The 21,178-nt window shown below is 38.1% G+C and overlaps 1 protein-coding gene and 1 pseudogene across 1 annotated transcript; both read left to right on the top strand.

The window, feature by feature from the left end:
• The window catches only part of LOC139462368 (serine-rich adhesin for platelets-like), a 120,571-nt pseudogene that overhangs the window by 19,916 nt on the left and 79,477 nt on the right, over positions 1–21,178 (top strand).
• On the top strand, positions 3,414–20,059 carry LOC139462374 (uncharacterized). Its single transcript, XM_071244051.1, has 4 exons — positions 3,414–3,531; positions 5,873–5,969; positions 19,601–19,716; positions 19,974–20,059. Exons 1-4 carry the CDS (start codon positions 3,414–3,416, stop codon positions 20,057–20,059), a joined length of 417 nt encoding a protein of 138 aa, XP_071100152.1.

Raw genomic sequence — 21,178 nt, 5'->3', positions numbered from 1 at the left:
GCTTTTAAACAATTGTAGATAATATTGTTATGCCCAAATATGTTTGACAAATTTGTTTTTAAATATAGTTTTGTGTATATGATATTATCAACTTGTTCTCGTCGTTATATGACTGAATTAATGCCGTTGCGACGTTAAATTGTAACTAACTCAGTCACTAACTGTTTCAATGTAAAGACTTCCCAAGATCTATATTAACAACTGTTGCAACGAGTTAACGTATGTGGCTAGTTGTATGTATCCTGGCTTATCAGTGGCGTTACCTGCAGGAGGTATTAACACGATATTGTTCTGTTATCTCTATGGTTACCTTATGATTATATCGCTTCGTCATACCTGCTGTGCACGTTTTTACCAAGGGTTTACTTACGCTTCATTTACTCTTGATCTGTACATTCAAAAGAGAAACATAAGACTGACATGACACAAGCTGATTAAAAAGACACACTGATTCCAAATACTTTCACGGGTTATTTATTGTAGAATACTATGTTGCTGTTTACTGTGTTTTACTGAGTGTACTTTAAAAATGTTCATTAACCATTATAATATTGATTTGAAAAAGCATACGTAATCAAAACACTCAAACGACATATTGGATTTGTCAAGGAATTTCCTCAGATAAGGTAACATTAACACAACAATACATACGCGTGTTTAACCATATCATCTTCGTTTGATCAATAAGATCAGGTCTCGGTGCAGATGACAGTTGTCTTCACATTTTAACGGTCACACGCAACTCTCCTATGCTCAAGATACTTAATCCTCAAGTCAAAATGGAAACGTGTAAGTGACACTTTCCGAAGCCATTGAACGTAAAAACATGTAAAGACAAAATGAGTTTCACATAAATGAACAAGAGTCCAAAATACGCAGTCATTGTCTTCAAGAAACTTTAAACATGGAGAAAGAAAACGCACATACACACACACATACACACACACACCTATATATATATATATATATATATGTATCATATAATGGGTAGGTTTTTAAAGCCAACGGATAAAAACGATATCCATTGGGGTCATATGCGGATAGAGATGCAAATATCAAAGGTCAAGCAAGGACTACTTTCAGTGTTTATTAACAAACATGGCGTCGCCTTTGTCATTCGGCGATCTAGTCAGAATTAACCATCGGGAATCTGGATAAACTAAAGGGATAATTGCTATCATTATCAAAAGGATAGTCTAATATACTGAAAATCAGTGTCCAACTGAGGCGTACCTAAGGCATTTTATAAGTTTTTGGCAACTTTGGATATATAAATTTCGAAACAATTTTGCGAGGGTACTAGGCCTAGCAAAGCGGAATCAGTAGCCACATCTGTGCTTGTCGACCTCTGCGGCTTGAAACCTTTTCCACAAATTAATATAGTTAGATTTGGCAGTAATATGTTTGAATTGTTACCTTGTTTCGTTTGGTCGCCGTGTGTACATCTGGCAGCACTTAGCGTTATGACATGACAGCCCGTCTGTCAACAACGTCTGAACGTGGCCGTGACGTCTCATTGACTAGGGTTAGATCTAGAGTAGCTTCCCTTTGACAAAGGGCAGTTACTCTAGCGAACAGAGCGATGGATTGCCACGAAAGGCAAGTAAAAACAATTGTTGTTTTGCGTAAATGTCGCTTCGCCAGTGTATAAGAAACAGATTTCAGTTGGAACTATATTGGCAATAGTCACTGCCCGACTGACACATCACTTACCTTATGACGTAATAAATATTAATGCGCGCATTCCAGGAAAACTCGCAATGTTTCGGTGATGTTTGTGAGAGAGGGAAAGCGATTTTCAAGCACAGAATTAAAGAATGACATTATATGATAAAGAGGTTATCATGCTTGTGTGTTTGGGGATGGTAAATATCCTGTATTAGGAATAAACACTATGTATTTAGCTCGCCAAGGTTCGATAAATACAATGTTTATTCCAAATGCAGGATATGTACCATCCCTAAACACACTCGCGTGATAACCTCTCTCTATATATATGTATACCCAATCGAACACATTTATGGGATGCACTGGCTCAATGACTGCGAGCACGTCACCAACAACCACAGAACCTCCGACAGTTGCCCAAGCACTGCAGACAGAGTGGGTTAACATCCCCCAGGCCACAATTCCGGATCTCATTGCCTCCATTGGGCGACGATGCCAGTCAGTTTTGGACATACACGATATTGAGAACAGATGACCGCCATCTTGTTAATGTCCGTGTATGCCAAGTTTGAAGAATCGATGACCATCTATTGATTATAAGTATGATACATAAAGATTACATCCACATCACATACATCACTTTTCCGTTTCTTTTTTGCAGAGTATATTTTAATCACATAATGTGTTCACCCGGTAGGATGAGATTGCAATGTGGTTGTTAAACTTCTAGCGCATAATAGTCAGCTGGGTTTGTACTTTGCACTTTGATCCAGTTACAGGGGTAAAAATAGTACTTTGAGTGGTGTGGAAATATGCGCAATATAAATATTATTATAAAACAATAACATTTTGTTTGTTTTGCTTGTGTTTACAGTGAAGGTTCGTTTGGTAGTTCTCGTTGTTTTGTTTGTTTGTTTGTTTTTTAGCCCCGCACTCAACAATATTCCAGCTACATGACGGCGGTTCTCGCTGTGGTTAAGACATTAATAAAATACATGTTTAATTAAATGAAATGTGGAAGAGAATTCAGTGGTAGCACATATTATATATTAATGCCTTCTTGTTCATTTACACTGAAATTGTCAGTTTCCATGCTCCAGATCGACCATCAATCAACATAGATCAAGGCTATCATATTAATCAATTGCAAGTCCTCTGTTCTTTCTTCCATAATCACAATTCCTGTTTAAGAAGTAAATGATATTCTTGCTTCGATCACCCTAACCCCGTTGTTAATCTCGGGACATTCGTCAAACTGCTAGAATTCCCTTAGAAGTGCCAGAAACCTTATATGAATCCTGGTTACCCCCTAGGACCTGTAACAATTCGGTCTTTCGTTCCACATCAAGATGACACGACGAGATTGGTCGGTAAAAGTTCGAGAAAGGTCGGCATGACGTGATCCGTAATTGGACAACCTGCGTGCCTTTGTGACATATCTCCTGGTGATCTGACTCCCTCTTAGTTGACATTGCTGCCCTCGGTCGTATTGCATCTTTGCCACGTTATTGGTATGACGTCATCTGATCAACGTGTTCATGTGACATGCTCAATCAATTAGTTTTAGAATCACTCGGTTTTGGAATGTTCATTAAATGTTGTTGTTTTTTTAATTCTACAAGATTTGATCGCAAACAAGGAGCTTTTCATTTTTAGTAAACATGAGTCAAGCCTCACCTCCATATCCAATTATCTTGATCATGTTACTGTTATGTTAACGCCATGTGGCACACCATTATGGGACTATGGAGACGGGCGTTACATGTAGGGGGACGCCCCCGTGTCTCTTCGTCCAGACGCAGAAAGACTCTTCAGACAAACACACCATCATGTTGAAATTTGGCGTGATCCTGCTTCTTCTAGGTAAGTTGTTTCTTTGCTTCATAGCTCAAATAGCCAATTCCCTGCCATTGATTTACCGACCTGAACTAGAAATAAAGGAGACCAGAGAGACCGCTTCATCTGTTTCATATTTAGACATATGCATAAAGATTCAAAGTGACAAAACACTCTCCACAAGAATGTATGACAAGAGGGATTACTTTAACTTTCCTTTGTCAGCTTTCCCTTTATGTCAAGCAATATTCCTGCAGCTCGAGCGCTTGGTGTCCACATTCCACAACTTTTTTAGGTACAATCGTGCATCCTCTTTGTACCAAGATTTCAAAGAGCGACATACAACTGTTGCTCAGATGTTGTTTGATCAAGGTTACACAATTCAAGGCCTCAGTAAAGCTTTCAATACATTTTATGGCAGACTTGTGGGGGACATTTTCAATTTGACACATCAGTGAAATTATGTCCGATGCAATTCCCTATTTTGACCCGTACCATATGTTCCCAAGTTTTTTCAGGTGAACAGTTGGATTTCCTGACATGTGTTTGTGACGGGTGCAACCGGTGGCGCAGGATAGATTCACCTTTTCGCGAACACCTTGTATTGTTGGATAGTGGTTCATAATCACATGCCCATGATGTTGTCGGAATCGTAAAACAGACTCTGTTTTTAGAGATTTTTAGATATGGAAATGGTTTTGTTGGTTATATTCATATTAAATTAATAACCTTTCCGTCAGACAATTTAAATTAGTGTTTTGATTTACGAATTATAAAAGTTACAATATTCAGAATAAGTTAAGTCTTTCTAGCAATCAAGTATGAATAGAACATTACGATCTTCGAATATTAGAAACACATTTCGAAACAGGAGAATATACCTTTACGTATAATTATCTTAAATTGGGCAAACATAACATTCAATATTTGTCTCAGACTAGATATCTACACCACTGCGTTGCTCACACGGCAAAAGGGAATTAGGCCACTAGGTTTAAGCTTCAGGATTATTGATGTTCTGATATAATTAACTAATTGTTAAAAAGCCCCCTCATCTATTTCATGTTTTGATACTTACATGAACATTCAGAGTGACAAGTAGTCAGGTTTCCGCTTCTGTCAAGCAATATTCCAGCAACTTCATCCATTGGTTTCTATATTTCATAACTTTTGAGGTACAGAAGTCGGACGAAGATTTGAAAAACCCTCATTCGGCTATTGCTCAAAAGTTGTTTGATAAGTGTTACAACATCCAAGGCCTCAGACACATGGAGGACATTTCACTGGCATCATCACTGTTTGATAATGATTCACAAGCACATATTTCATATAGTCGGAAACATACTTAATTACAAATGCTTGACCACAATTTAATATGAAGACCCTGCCCCCCATTAGTTTTGTTTTGGAAGCTGATTACGGAGTGGGTGATTTCGTCACTTTTACTTGGACATTCAAATACATTCTACAAATATAATGAATTATTGTGTCTCGGAAATTGACTAAATCTGTAAAATTACAAATTGTTTGTCACTTTAGTTGCCCTTTAAACGTTTAAAGAAACGTAGATGTATAGTTATTGTAGCTGGTCATAAATCTGTCAGTGACAAAAAATCAATATTGTGTGACATGCATGTCTGGTTAGGTTTTAAGGGACACATCTTCCTTTTCTGTCATTACCAACTTAAAGCTGCATTTAATGGCGTGCTCGATGTCAACAGGTTATAATAAATAACAATATTGATCCAATAGTGCGTCGTTTGCATACTATAAACATTTCACGAATACATTGTGTATTATTGTACACGCATAGTTGTAAATGTTTATAAACCATGTAGCTGGTAAGAAGAAGACAAGAGTATACATTAAGGCCATGCATAAGCTCTGTTTGCAGGAACATACATTTTTATACAATTGCCATTGAAATAATCATATCTATCAGCGACATAAATCCTGTCACGAGACGTGATGAGGTATATAGCATATTTTGCACCTATCGTTATATATTCTCTTCATGACAAAATGTGTTTCTGTGTGATTTATTTGCGATTTATTATGGTGTGAGATTGGTTATTCACCGGCGTCTAGGATTTGTATTTATTTCTCAAATCATGTGTTTGAATCGTAACCCATTTACAACCAAATCACTTTCATCGGGATTTATATGTGAGATAGAAAATAGAACATAATCTCAAAGAAGTCAAACGATAGAGCAAAGTACAGCATATGCTCACATTGATGTGTGCCAAGGGTAGCATACGTCATTCATTCGCAATAAACCTTGTGCTATTTGTTTTCAAGTCACCAAACACTCCATACCATTGCCATGAATTAAGTATTTCCAATTACATCATTGGTTTGTTTTCAGTTTACCTCCCAACAGCTGTGGCAGAGACATGTGCTGCTTGTAAAGTTACGTATGATACAGACAATCCGGCTGCCGTAGATGAAACAGCAATATGCGCGTGAGTCAACACTTCATGAGATTTCATATTTATATATCACGTATGATTTATTCAATTATTTTCAATTTGAGGTTTAAAGATGTATTTCCATTTTACCATCATAGTGTCAGTGCTCAGTGGCGATTGGTTTTATTTCTCTTATGTTTGCTTCCCATTATTTTCCCTGTAATACTTTGCCGTATCGGAGCCAATCGTGTCTGAGCCATCAACAAAATCATCGCATGGAGTAGATTCGATATAACATGTGGACTAATCAGAATCCAGGATCCGAAAATGACATGGTAGTATCAAGTATTGACACAAGAGTTTGCCGTGGAAGAGGTCATACGTGGGATATAGGAGACACTCATGTTTTAAAATATGAAACAATTTCACAAAGCACATTATTTCAAAGGTGAGAACAAAAGGATACTTGTGTTCGTCAGTTCGATCACCCAATCAACTTGCATTTTCCAACATTTATTTTTGCACTTACGATTGTCACATTGTCTGCCAGGGGCACATGCGGTTATTACTAAATACGCAGCCCTTCGATATCACGCATAATCAACATCTTCGTGTCATCTCATTAAGTCAAAATATCAATTTCTGCTCATTGGCACTACAATAAACGACCATTGATGGGCGCCGTCGGGAATCCAATTTCAGGACTGAACAGAATGTTGTACAGTTTTCTAGATACTGTTGTGATGTAGTGATGTCACTGCAAACACGAAAACGTCGTTTTTTTCCGTATATGGTCATTGGACGGAAAAACGACTAAAAATTCATTAAAATTGATTAATTGGTCAGCGTCTAGAAAGTGTCCAGAAAAGGGTCGAGTTTTTCAAGCGTAAAATGGACGGAAAAACGATGCTTTTTGCTCCGCCTTGTACAACTGTTAACGGCCAATCAGATGGCGCTGGTCCCCCGACGCACGTGATGTCCAAGGCTTCCTTTCGGAAGCTTTAGGTTTCGTATTTCTGGCATGCCTTGCTCTAGTATCTCTCGGGCGCAGTGCAGCGAGATTTGCTGATAAGCTAGTTTTAGGATATGTTACATGTTAATGGAATTCAGACACGCGCCAAGAAGTCAAACCAAACAATGTTACTAAGTTTATTGTGGTAACGGCTATGTACAGTTACCCCTATCGGATAATGGGTTGTGTTTCATTTGGTTATAACAATAACTAATTTTTTAATGTGAAGTTTACAAGATATACGACTTGGACGCGAGGTCGGTCACATGACGTTCTTCACGTGACTGTATTCTTGAAAAGCCGTAAACACTGACTACTTCCACATTCCTGGGGAAAACCCTTGGAATTCCCTGGTACGAATTCATACAGAAGCGTGGTTGCAAGCCCATTTAAGGATACCCTCGCTACAACCCATCCCAGAGAGAAAAAAAACACGAAAAAAAATCCAAACTGTCGCAGTGACAATTTACAGAAATCTATGAATTTACCTTAGTATCTATTTGACACATCTTCACAATCACCTTTCAATGATCGGCCAATTGATCAGTGATGCCAAAGGCTTGAAATAGCCACAGGTTAATTAACAACTTCGAAAATATCTCCCGTCACGTTTATCGTGTCGGCCATGTTGACGTATTGTACTTGATGTAAATGTATTACGACGCTGTCATTGTAATTGACTTACTGAGGTAATTCTGTAAAAGATCTTCTCATCTTATGAGGATATTGTTTGGAATATATTTCTTGTAAACATACTAAAACATATGTTCCTCGCTTAATAAAATACACTGACGCAAGTATATTCTATTCAAATCAATTGGATAATTGAATATGCTTTCTTTTACATATTACATAACATCACTGCACAAAATATGAACAGTTGCAGTAACACACTATGGTAATCGCATTAAACATCATTTTCAACTGTACAGTATTTCAGTATTTCAGTTATATCATGGTGTATCAGACTGCTGTGGGATAAAAATCCGAAGTGGTTCAGGTCATCCAATGGGTGTTCGGGAAAAGGTGAGCGTATCCTGCCACACAAGTGGCACCCGTCACAAACACATGCAAGGACAAGTCAATTGTTCACCTGAACAAAGCACGGAAACACACAACGAGTTTTACCGAGCATGTAAATTATTTTGTCCGTCAAAAACATGGACGAGTATAAATAATATGTTCATTCACGTAATACATGTCATACATTTGACAAAATGTATTGACTCGGAGCATTATTGTTAATCACAGAGTATGCAGTTGAACTCATCACCCATCCCATTATTGATAACCCCTTCTTGAAGATCTATGAAATCAGAAGCTGCAACACTCTATCTTTTAACTGGCATGTCTGGCATGTCAGACTTCTATTTCATTACTCAGTTTTATTTGCACGGATTACTATGGAAGGGACATTGTCTCGTTGTCGCATTGTCGCATTGACGCCTTTACAATAACAAGCAAAACCTGTCAAAATTAACAAAAGCGCGACAATTGGCCATTTGTCGCATTGTCGCGTGTTCGCATTGTCGCTCTTTGATAATCCTTTTCTTTATTTTACAAAAGGGCGACGATGCCGTAACGCGACATTTTCAAGGTCAAAATATGTCTCGTTGTCGCATTGTCGCCCCATCACAAATGTGTATAAAAGGCGTAAAGTTCAGTTATTGTTACAGTTAGGAAGTTCAACCTGATAAATGTACGTCTTGAAATGAAAACACAAGTCCGTCCGCGAGTCCATAACGTTTTATTATGAGCTCTTCTCTAAAAGTGCTTAGTGTTCAACTCCCAGTTCCAAACACGTAGTACCTCCTCAATAATCCACATACCTCCAGTGCAGTGGTCTTCCGGAAGATCTTACTCTTGACCGTATTAGACAACTGACGAGTGCACGCCTGACCTGTGACCTCGTTGCAACCCTCATGAGGTGTTTGCCGAAGGGAGAGGTATAGGAAATGTGTGCTCATGTGTATTGCAGTTGATATACTGTATACTGCATGTGATACTTATTTGCGGAAATGTTACAACTTTCAAGATTCAAGATTCAATTTGCATATATTTCATATACAACAGACCGCCGTCATATATCACTGGAATAATGCTGAGAGCGGCGTTAAAACAAATTGTTTTCATAATGGAGCGCTGCAGTCATTTAAAATAGAACCGTATACATATGTACATGTAGTACCAACTCACTCTATTTGTTTCGAATATTCAGCAGAAAATATATTATTAACCAGGTCTTTGGGAAAAGATATCAGATTTTCATAAGCAACCACATAGGGATGATAAAGGACCCCTCGCTGATTAGGTTCTTGTTTACTTAAGAGCAGAGTTGGCCATGTTAGATGATATAACCAAAATCCGGGAGCTCCGGCGGGGGGCAAGCTGGTCTTGTTAGTGTATGGTATGAACTGTGACGTTGACCCAAGAGAATAATGTAAAACATGAGACCAACTCAAGTCTATAATGATTGGGAAAGTCTAGATTTCCACAGCTCTAGCCTGAAATTAAGGATTGTTCTATGCTCCATTTTAATTGTATTATTTTCATTTTGTAGACATGGATGGACCAACCAGGAAAGAAATTGATGGAATATTAATATCACATGTTACCACTGATCCAGTTAAATTCATCACACAATAATACATTAGTATTTGACATTACGGCATTTGATTATTAGGGCATGATCATGTACATGTTCACTGTAGTAATGTACACACCAGTCAACTTGATTATATTTTTTATCAAAGTGTAGCGCGGCATCAACGATTACTTTATGATATCCTCACTTGCCATCGATGTATTGACATCGAACAATGGACGGCAATTCGAAATTCTTATGGATAGCTTTAATAGGGACAGCGCCGGTGTCAGTACAATTTTCCTAGTTAAAATAAGTATCTACAAAATATAATCTGAAGCAGACAAGAACAATATTTTTTTATTAATGCTTACTTTCATGGATAGAATTAAGGCAATCTAGGCTTGCCAAATCGTTCTAGACTTGAGCTGGATTCCTTTTAAATTTATTCTGTATGGTCTGGGAGACGAACAGGCGTCAGTATCGCATGGAGAACTGGGACAGCCTTATTCAGTGTAATCAGATATGTTGTGGAGTTTCGGTTTTGGGCTGTTTGCTGAATATATAGAATTGCGAGTTATGTATACTCTGTATTCTGTCGTCATGGAAGTCCATATTTCAAGGCATGTATTTGATATTCATAATAACTCCACAAAAGCTACACAATGGCAACAAAACGGTACCAGCATCACAGATACCAATAATACATGAGATACATATAATTACTTTAAAGTTAAAACATGTATCTAAATAGAAAATTAGAAGGATACAATTCCGACATTTTTCGTATTTTGTTTTCGTTTGGAGAGAGAAGTTGTGATTGGTATCTGATGGGTGCAAACAGGTGTTCCCTTCCGCCCAGGCCTTGCGGCAATGCTATAGCCCAAAATGAAACAAGCCTTGTTCAACAGGTTCAGACTCAAATTTCTATCCCACTTGGGCTCCTTTTAAATTTAAATATAATTTCTCGTGTCGATATGTCAGAAGAAATGAAATATTACAGCACTGGTGAATAGGTTATATGCGCGTCAGCGTCGATCCTATAATATCCTTTTATGCAAAATACATATATACTGATGAATTAAGGTAGTAATACTACGCAAATATGTGTCCAGATGCATACATCAGTATCATCTCGTGATCTTAATTCGTGCTTTGAGTCCTTTTTCTACCGGAGATTCTGGGGTGTTACATCACACCAGAAAGCCAGGTCCAAATTCAAGTCATAATTTCATGGTCCGTCTTGTATGTTGGAAACCAATATCGCAATATGGCTAAATATTGCTGAACGTGGTATTAACCCGATTACTCACATAATTATTCCATTGTCTACAGTCATCTACGAACACTGTACTATCTTTAAGGAGGTATATCTGTATCATCCAAATGTCCATACATATATGTCCACATTTATATGTATAAAGCAAGTCGTCCTGCACTCTTCCCTAAAAGATAAAAGTTAAGCATTTCCTCTGTATGAATTTATATAATGTAATATCGTTTTAATGTAATGCTGATGCAGTAAACGTACCACAGACCTGATTCTAGAATAACATCTAATTTCTGAAATGAACATATTTTACAGAAAAAAACAGTTGTTTAAACAATACTTATAAAATATAAGAACAAGGAGCCAAGAGCCAAATATTGGGCTGTGTTGGACATATTTGTTTCGGGGTCTTATGACAGACAAACCTGATGCCTTTAAGTATAAAGATAAGTAACTATAGATGTTGTACATATTCAAATATGTTCGTGATTAACCCAACCTTGAAAAATATTGAAAGATGAGTGGTAACTATTTATGCCATTATTTCAAATTAGAATGAGAGCACATCAGGAAAGCATGGTACTTTAATATACGTATCCTGTTAACCCTTGTTATTCTTTTTTAAGTAAGAGCAGCATGTATATCGAGAGTATAGGTTTGGTGCGTGACTTATCACACAGTACTTTCAGAAAGTGTGCATATTCTGTTTATCGGCAATAAATAACATAAGATGATTCATACGGGTAAATACGATTTACTTCAGAACTAGTAGAGATTATTTAAGGTTAGGGGGAAATGTATGTAATTAATTAAACTTTGGCCCGGTTTGAAGGATTTGGGTCCTGGCTTGGACTTTGTGTTGGACGTGTAGACGGCATTTCCAGGTTTGACGAATCAATGACAAAAATGATGTCAGATGCAATTCTCTGCCTTTTCGGGTGAACAATTGGCTTGCCTTTGGATGTGTTTGTGGCGGATGCCACTAGTGGATCGGAATGAGCTCGCGTTTTTGCGAGCATCCAATGTCATCATTTATTATGATGAATCATGAAACATGCTCCTGATGTTGTCGCAATGGTGCAGTTGGCGCTACTTTTGGCAAGGGTTTCTCATGATAATGGAAATGCTTATGTCGCTTTTGTTGACCGATAAACATGAAAAGATATAAAGTTAGTGTATATGGTCATGTAATTAAGAAACAAACGACGAGTGGGAGTTGTTTATTGTACGATAAACAACGACCGAGACTCGTTTATTTCTATATGAGATATCAACATTACGTACAGCCTCTTTTAGGGTGTTAAATTAGGAAAAAATACACGCTTTACAATATTTACCCGTACTTAAATAATGATGATTCCTTGAATAGAATCCGACAGCGGCCATGCTAGATAAATCCATTTTAGGATTTGAGTTTGGTCCCGCATATTCTCACAATTTTCTCGTCAATCATCTGTACCTTTTCTCCCAATACCGATTGTCATATCACTCTCACTTTCGGATTCTCCAGCAACATTTATTGGGAACAACTCACTAGACACATACCTCTCAAAAATAAGGTCAAATTTACAAATTTTACTTTTCAAGTTGCGAGTGCATGTTCGAATCTCAATAAATGACGTCATGATAGAACAATTTTTATCGTGAAATAAATATCGCTTCCTTCTTTGTTCTTTGTGATTTATCGCGTAGCTATCTTATATCATCAAATGTCAATTTCTAATTGCTTTATCATGACGTATCCGTGTCATGTAGCAATAACATACACAAATATCGTTGACTTCGACGTTGAATAGTGTCATGAAATATGATTATCCTCTTGTGTGCAATATTTCTGGTTGATAAATCTAACATATTCTTACTTTAAGAATAGCGACTATACATTATTATATATCCCTTATCAGGTCTCTGTAACATTTGCAAAATGATACAAATATAAAAATACAACTGAACCTAAATGTAATGTTTTAATATCCTTACGTTGCTGAGTGCAGCATTTAACAACAAACAAACAAAACATAATATCTTTAAGAATTATGTTAACAATTCCGATGCTAAAAATAATCTCACAATCTCCATACCTCTTTCTCTCTATGAAAACATAATAACTTTTTTTTAATAATCTGAAGGAATAATAATGGCAATACTATCATAATTATCATCATTATTTATGTTACTTATCCTCAAGCGAAGTAGTCCTCCACATTATACATTCAGTGTAGAAGCCCATGAACATATGAACTATGTAACATACATTCATGGAAATTAGATGAACAGTTGAAGTTAGCAAATGATATTATTCGGTCGAACGTCTATCAGCCATCTATTCTATTCGTGAAGAACATTTTACGTGGGACCAACAGAGGGAATTATGACTATCGACTTGCTAATTATTTTTTATATTCATGCCAGCTCAAACGATCTATTGGCTTGATTTATTATTATGGTATCCACAAAATAAGTAGGATCCGATTTTTTCCGTTTTTGTTGAAATAAAACTGAATAATATTTGCTGTTTACATATCAAAGTTTGCCAAATTGTTACAAAATGTTTGCCCACAGCAAGGCTACGTATCCCCAACATATTGTGCTAGTAACAGTATCACTGGACTGAGGGAGGGCGGTATTCCTCCTTGTGGGTCACCTGCTTGGCAATATGGGACGGGAAAACTGCAGGGGGTGAGGGCAGTTAAGTTGATGGTACAGACAGATAAGAGAGATCATTTTACAAATGTGAAACCTCAGTCCACAAAGGAAGAGGCGAAAGCTGAAACTTGGTGAGGTTTACAGAACAAAGGCAGTTATTTCTAGTTTCTTACTGACTCTCGAAGATACATTTAATAAAACAATTAATGCGTGTGTGTGTGTGTGTGTGTCTGTGTGTGTGTGTGTGTGTGTGTGTGTGTGTGTGTGTGTGTGTGTGTGTGTGTGTGTGTGTGTGTGTGTGTGTGTGTGTGTGTGTGTGTGTGTGTGTGTTTGTGTGTGTGTGTGTGAGAGAGGTAGAAGAAGAATTGTACACCATAAAAATGGCTACGTATGTAGTTGGGGTAGATATGTTGAATGCCCGGCCAGTATGACCTTTGAGTCACTACAGTTTCAGTCATTAAAATGCGTAAAACAGTATTTGAGTGAAAGAAAACACTATAAGTGAGTGAAACAAAAGACCTCAGTACAGGCACACCCAGTCCCCCAACCCCAAGTCTGCATGTACGAATACTCATACCCGCCACATCCTCAACCACTTAACTTACTCACACAATCATCTGACAACATGTTCGCCAACCCTCGTATCACAACGCATGCACGCATGCACACACACACACACACACACACACACACACACACACACACACACACACACACACCACATTCTTCTTTACCCACCATTATGTCTACGTCAGCCATCATGGATCCATGCGCATGCTTTCATACATAATCTATCCTCCCACCATTCCCCAACATCCATCGAACTATAACTATATCCGCCCTCGTGTATCGGTATTCGTGCTTTCATACATACATACACCCCCCTACCATTCCCCTACATCCATCGCAGTATAACTATGACTATAACCGCCTTCGTGCATCCGCACTTATGTTCACACTGCATTGCATATGCATCGAATTACACGTTTAAAATATCGTAAATATTTTACAACATGTACATATTATATATCAGCAAACAGAGATTATTATAACGCAATAGATTTCATCCGTCAAAACATCACAGAAAGAGGGGCAGCCTGGAATTTTACAATGGCATCTGAATGCACTAAGACGTTCAACTGGTCAGGAGGTGAGAGTTGCGGAAGATTACGGTAAACTTCAGTTACAGATCTCCATTACGAATATCTAAAGTATGAATAAAGATCACAGCTTGCTATGGCGTGTACTTCATGCCTGCAGAATTAGCAATGTCCTTAGCTTTAAATTGTATGTCTAAATGCTTATGTAGACAAAGACCCAAATGTATATAGGCATGACCATATTATATTCTACGCAAATATCACCACATTTAAAAACAAAGCTAGATTGAGTCTTTGAAGGACATTAAGAACTGATACACACAAGGAAAAATATTTATGGATGTCAACGGAGGAACACTGCGTTTCGGAATATATACTTTCTCCTTCACCAGGTGCACATTATTAAATGCTATGAGGCAGAGAACATATATTTGTACCTGTAAGAACAACAAAAGTAAAAAGATATCAAAGATGGGAACGCAACAAGGGAAGCCAACAGATAACTGGCATGGCGCTGATTACCCCGCCTCCCGTTTGCCCATTGTCCATTTCCCATTACCAATCATTCATAAGTTAAGTTTTGGCTTTAATTTGTCCATTGATAATCAACCATCAACGTCTATTATCTCCACCCTAAAAATATGTAGTTTACTGAGAAAGTGGTATCCAAATATAATGTGTGTTACTGTTGACCACTTTCTTAAAGGCATTGTTGTCAAGAAAACACAATAAATGTATATTCGGCTTTGGATGGGTAATGATATCACAGACATATACGGATATTGATGATGACTTGGAGGAGCTTCGTAACGCACGTCTTCTCAATTCAGGGATTGGTAAATCCAAATATGTGTGTGCACGTGCGTGCGTGCGTGCGTAAATGTGGGCCTGTTGGATGTTACATAAAACATTCATCTTGAGCGGGATGGTAGTTCGAGTTGGATTAGCATGTTAACTATATGATCTTCTTTAGGCAGAGAATGCCGCGCATGAATGTATTGATGAAATTCCTAGGTACATGGGACCTTTTCGTCCCCAGGAATACCCACAGTGGAGACTTCAATGGGGATAGGGTGTACACAATGTGCTACCTGGTACATTGTGTGTCATCAGACCGGACAACGTTGGTCTTTGACTGATTGTGGCGTAAAACACACTAATGTCTTATTCATTTACTAATATCGGAAATTGAATGTTCATCTTAATTGTTATTGTTGAACATGTAATATATTTTTAAAGAAATAAAACAGTGACATAATAACTACAACTTTATGTGAGCGCGAGTAGCTTTTTTGGAATGAGATGAATAAGTCTTATAAAGTTGTAAGCTTCACAACCGTGTAACTATGAATTGACTTTATTGGGTAATCAAAAAAGAGATAAGACCTAAAATAGCCAAATTTCATACGATTTCACTTGTCCACCATCGTGGATGCAAGGCGAAAACATTTCAGCGCGTTTGAAGCCACTGAGAATGCCCCCTGCAGAGTTGGACGGACATTCTGCGGTGGCGCGGCTGAGTGTGTGTGAGATTCGGGGGATAGATGATAGATTCAGCAACAAGTAAGGTCATCTTGAGTGGGAGGGTATTCGCAGATGGATTAGCATATGAACTATGATTCTCTTTAGGCAGAAAATGAGGATCCACGATGTTCGACCTGGTGGAAGTGTGTTATCAAACCTCACAGCATTGGCTTTTTGACTGACTGTAGCGTCAAAACAAACTCATTCATTTACTTGAACTGAATGTTCATCTTAATTGTTATGGATAGTCACGGAGCCATGATCCAGAGTACAGGGTGTCATTAGATAGAAATAAACTAAGTAATAATAGGATTACCAGAAAAACGGGGTTTTACACACAAGCCAATAAACTTCACTCATTAACACCAGAGTAAGTCAGTGCAAGATTGAAAACTGCCCCATAATTATGTATGACATGCTTGTCGGGTATTGCTACATATATATGTGAAAACAAAGTTATTAAAATGAAGAGCAAAACTGATGAAAGTTAACAATAAACGTGTATACGTGTTATATCGTCACTGCAAAAATAATGATTGTTTGTCTTTAGTATTAACATTCAAATACGTTATATCTGTATTAGCGATATTGTCTTTGTTCCACCGGTGAGTCACGCGTTAGCCGTACTATCTCGTAGTATAATTGTATTTCTGAAGATATCACGATACAGTTTTACGATGCATCACGTCTGCACTAGCGCTTGATAACAGCCTTGTGTTTGGGTGTTTAAGTGGTTTAAATCGCTGCTCTTGATATTGTTGATTAAACTTTGATACTATGAACAATATAATGTTATGTGAGAGGATGACTTTAGAACGGTAACATACTAATAGTATATAGGATGACATAAACAGAACAATGAGAAGTTCGTCCAGATTAGTGTATAGGCAACATTTAATAATTTAAAAAATTACATTCAACAACTCCCCTTTTAAGTCCATTTTCCTGACTTATAAGTAAATGCAAGAACAATCGGCCGGAATACAATGTATAGTTCTTGTCCACTTCCATATGACTATATAGCATACAATAAGCTATCGGGTCCCGTTTAGATCGGTTTGGGTGGCAGCCTAGATAGCCAAAGAATAGTTTCATCTTGGAATCTCCCATATCACTGGGCATACTCTTCAATTTAAATGGAGTTACTCGTTACGATTCTGAACCTTCACGTGACTGTGTTTATGAACCATTGTAAAAATAGTGGTGACATTAATTCTAGCAAACAATACGCGAAATTGCGCATGCACAGAACGGAAAATTTAGTCAAGGCATTAAGTAATCCGCATGCGCAGAACGATTGATTTCAGTACTTCCGCTAAGCGCTTCGAGTGCAGCGTCAAACGCGGGCCTGTAATCTAACACGCGGGGACTGACCAATGAAAACTGAGAAGTAGAAATACCGGTAGACGCTGTTGCTTGATTGACAATGTCAATCAAGAAAGGGAGGAGCTTAACGCTATCGTTCTCTCCCAGTAAATTCCGATGTCAAATAACGACGTTATTTGGACGGAAAAACGATGGTTTGAAAACGTCCAAATAACGTCGTTTTTCCGTCCAATGACCATATACGGAAAAAAACGACGTTTTCGTGTTTGCAGTGTGTGGTGCTAGAACGGTTGCTGTGATGTTTTTTCATGGTAGTGTCCTATTGATGTACTGCCCTATTGCCGAATCTTTGTTATTATTCGTATTTTCGCTGGTCATAACGACATAAATATTAGGTGACGCGTGTTATTCATTGCGATGCAGTGATGTCATTATATCGTATTGTGACGTGTCCGGATCTTGTCTTATCAATCTTGTCCTGTGGTGACATTAATGTTTCATGCACTGAATCGCTCTGACTCAACAACAGCATTATTTCAACCAAATGTGTCCCCTGTCGTGATATTGCTTAAACCAGCGTAAAACCATACTCACTCACTCACTCAGTCGCTCATGTTTAGTTTACAAAATTTGTGTCTATTTTTACTGTTCAATAGGAATAATAATGTAAATATTATGTCGCTTACACAGTGTAATAGTGACATATTTAACCTGTCTGGAAAATTATACATATCTGTCTGTAGACATTCATTCACTACAAGCAGTCAGTGATGAGCGCCATCAATGTGGTCACAAACACACACCTTTATACCATCATAAAACGAACCAGAATCGTTCTGCAAATATTGTTGGGCTATATTGCTGTGGTGCTTGCATGGTATATTTTGTCTTGATATCTCTTTCTCTTAATATCGTAGGGGCGAACTGCCTAAATCCGAGTTGATTTCATGATGTCGAAGAACCGTAGTTTGCCAAGGTCTCAATGCGAATTTTTATCGTATGTGAATTGTTATCGTATTGTCACTGGTAATACGTCATCGAAATAATGTGATGCAGGTACTTCTTCGCGATGTAGTGATGTCATAAGATCCTATCGTCGTCCAATGTCAAGTTGTCATTGTGTGACATTATAGTGTAATGCACATCGTCATTTTTCAACCACATTGAGTCAAATGAGAATAACCGGTAACATATCATATATTGTACATTTGAAAGTAGCCGGAGAGTTCCAAATATATACTGAACCAAATTAAAAACTTCACAATCCTAAAATTTTAACATTTTGACCAGTTTTCATTGTGGGCCCTTATTGTGTATTGAAACAGTAATGGCCACGTATTGTCTTCAGATAACACCCGTGTGCAGGTGAACCCATCAACATCATATGCACAGCACTTTAGTGGCAAAAGTGTTTTTTCACGTGCAACTGGTCACGTGGTCATAGTACCGCACGTGTTTTCAGCCACACTTGTTAGCTGTCATTAACAAATACAGAAAAACACAAGAAAACAAAAGTCTTTTCGGTCATTTGACATGCCACGACTTTCAAATGTCCAACGTCAACGTGTCATCGGCATGTTGCAGACGGGAACGTCCGAAGTTGAAGCCGCAAGGACGATGGGTTGTAGTCGACGGACTGTTTATGATTTACAGACGCGTCTACAGCAAACGGGTACCACCGCTGATCCCCCTCGGCCAGGTCGACCACATGTAAAAATTACCTTCTCTGATACATTTGTCTGTTGTATATCATATATGGGATTACTTCTAAAAATGTGAAGTTTATAATTTGACTCAGTATATTTATCTATAAGAAGATGACACATATGAAATTATGCCCCAACAATTTCACAGCCTGTAAACACGGTCTATTTAAATTTGTTCTTGGGAGTATGTCAAATCTCATGTTCAAATGTCAATGTTGGTTTTCTTCCATAGTGTGCTTGCGACATATTTGCACTGTCTGGAGGGGTCAGGGAAAGACGACGCCGGATGTCCGCTCGTAACTGCTGAAGCCGACGCCATTGAGTTTGATTTTACCGACTTTTCTTTCTAAAAATGTGAAGTTTATAATTTGACTCAGTATATTTATCTATAAGAAGATGACACATATGAAATTATGCCCCAACAATTTCACAGCCTGTAAACACTGTCTATTTAAATTTGTTCTTGGGAGTATGTCAAATCTCATGTTCAAATGTCAATGTTGGTTTTCTTCCATAGTGTGCTTGCGACATATTTGCACTGTCTGGAGGGGTCAGGGAAAGACGACGCCGGACGTCCGCTCGTAACTGCTGAAGCCGACGCCATTGAGTTTGATTTTACCGACTTTTCTTGTAGTAAAACATTCGTATGTTACGTAGACTTGCGAATATATATACAAACATGAGGCAAATGTTCACTCGGTGTACATGTAGTACATAATAAAATAATAAAGACGTTTAGTCCCCGTTAGTCCAACATCTTCTTTATATCAGTTTCTGTTATAAAGAAGATATTGGACTAACGTGGAGTTATTTTACATATATGGTTGAGGGTTGGGAGATGTTGCCAGATTATTATTTGCTGTGTAGTGTGCTCTTTTTGTGTTGTATAGAAGCGGCATTTACGGACACCTGCATATGTCAGAAGGAATTCTGGAAGACCGATCAAAGTGCTGGTAATGCAGCCATCTGCAGGTAATCACCACATGCTGTTAAATATCTTGAAAAATTCAGCCTGGACATTAAACACAATTGTACAAACTACAGCCCAGACGGCAATAGAACAGACAGTACAAGACTCAAGAAGATGCACACATCTCAAGACAAACCATACAAGCATTAATGACTAGTCCCCCCAAAGGGTAAGCCAAAGAGGTCTACCGGATGTCAATATGCAAAATGGACCGCGAGGGTAAGCAACATCGAGAGCCCACCCAAATTTCAATACTTGCAATTATTCAACATTTCTAGACAAACCATACAAGCATTAATGACTAGACCCCAAAGGGGGACTGCCGGGTGTCAGTATGCAACATGGCCCGCGATGGTTAGCAGCATCGTGCGCTAACTCAAATTGCAATACCAAGCCTGCAAGTATATAACCGACTGAAAAGCAAATATCGACCCATCGACTAACAAACCTTTTTTGACAGTAGTATGAAACTTTAACAAATTGACGTCAGGTTCTAACGACCAAACATCCAACCTCAAAAATAAACTTCAGAGAACAGTATATACCATAGTGAGTAAGTACATGTAAAAAGTATGGATCACTTATCGAAGGAGCGAACGATGTCAGGTTAAACAAAGCTGCTTCCACAATGGCGAAGAAAATCAAGAGGTTGTTAAACATTCCAGCCAACCTGGAGTAACACGTCAAGAGTTGTCTCCCTTGGACAACTCCGCTTTCCAATTGCACGCAATGCACCACGAGGTGTTCCCCTTCGACCATATGCTACGTTATATGCCCATCTATACCAATAGTCATTAAATGGATAAATCATCCACTCAAACACTGAAGTACTCTGTTTTATTCTGAAATGACAAAACGTCATTATCATTGAGACACAATGTCAATTTGGTACGCCCACTTTGGGTACAACGTGACGAATACACACAACGAGAGAAGAGCAGTAAAATAAATGAGACAAAACCATTTCTACAATCAAAGGAAATCTCTACTCTACTGCATTGTACCGCCCCGAAACAACGAAAATGCCTACATTGGAAAGGATAGGTTTGCAGAGTTCCATTTATCAAATACATTACTCACTTGTTGACTGGTGCAGGGTACATGCTCGGGATATTAACTGATGTC

Source organism: Haliotis cracherodii, unplaced genomic scaffold (assembly GCF_022045235.1).
Source record: "Haliotis cracherodii isolate W230 unplaced genomic scaffold, xgHalCrac1.p SCAF_15, whole genome shotgun sequence".
Lineage (NCBI taxonomy): Eukaryota > Metazoa > Mollusca > Gastropoda > Lepetellida > Haliotidae > Haliotis > Haliotis cracherodii.
Note: the sequence above shows the minus strand (reverse complement) of the source record. Positions and strands in the feature narration are given on the sequence as shown.

Bases quoted from the DNA above. Each gene is read 5' to 3' on its own strand.
- LOC139462374 (XM_071244051.1), top strand. From the start codon at position 3,414: ATGGAGACGGGCGTTACATGTAGGGGGACGCCCCCGTGTCTCTTCGTC. The intron at 5,970-19,600 runs GTGAGTCAACAC...TTTCTTCCATAG, and splicing joins GATGAAACAGCAATATGCGC to TGTGCTTGCGACATATTTGC. The intron at 19,717-19,973 runs GTAAAACATTCG...TGTGTTGTATAG, and splicing joins TTTTACCGACTTTTCTTGTA to AAGCGGCATTTACGGACACC.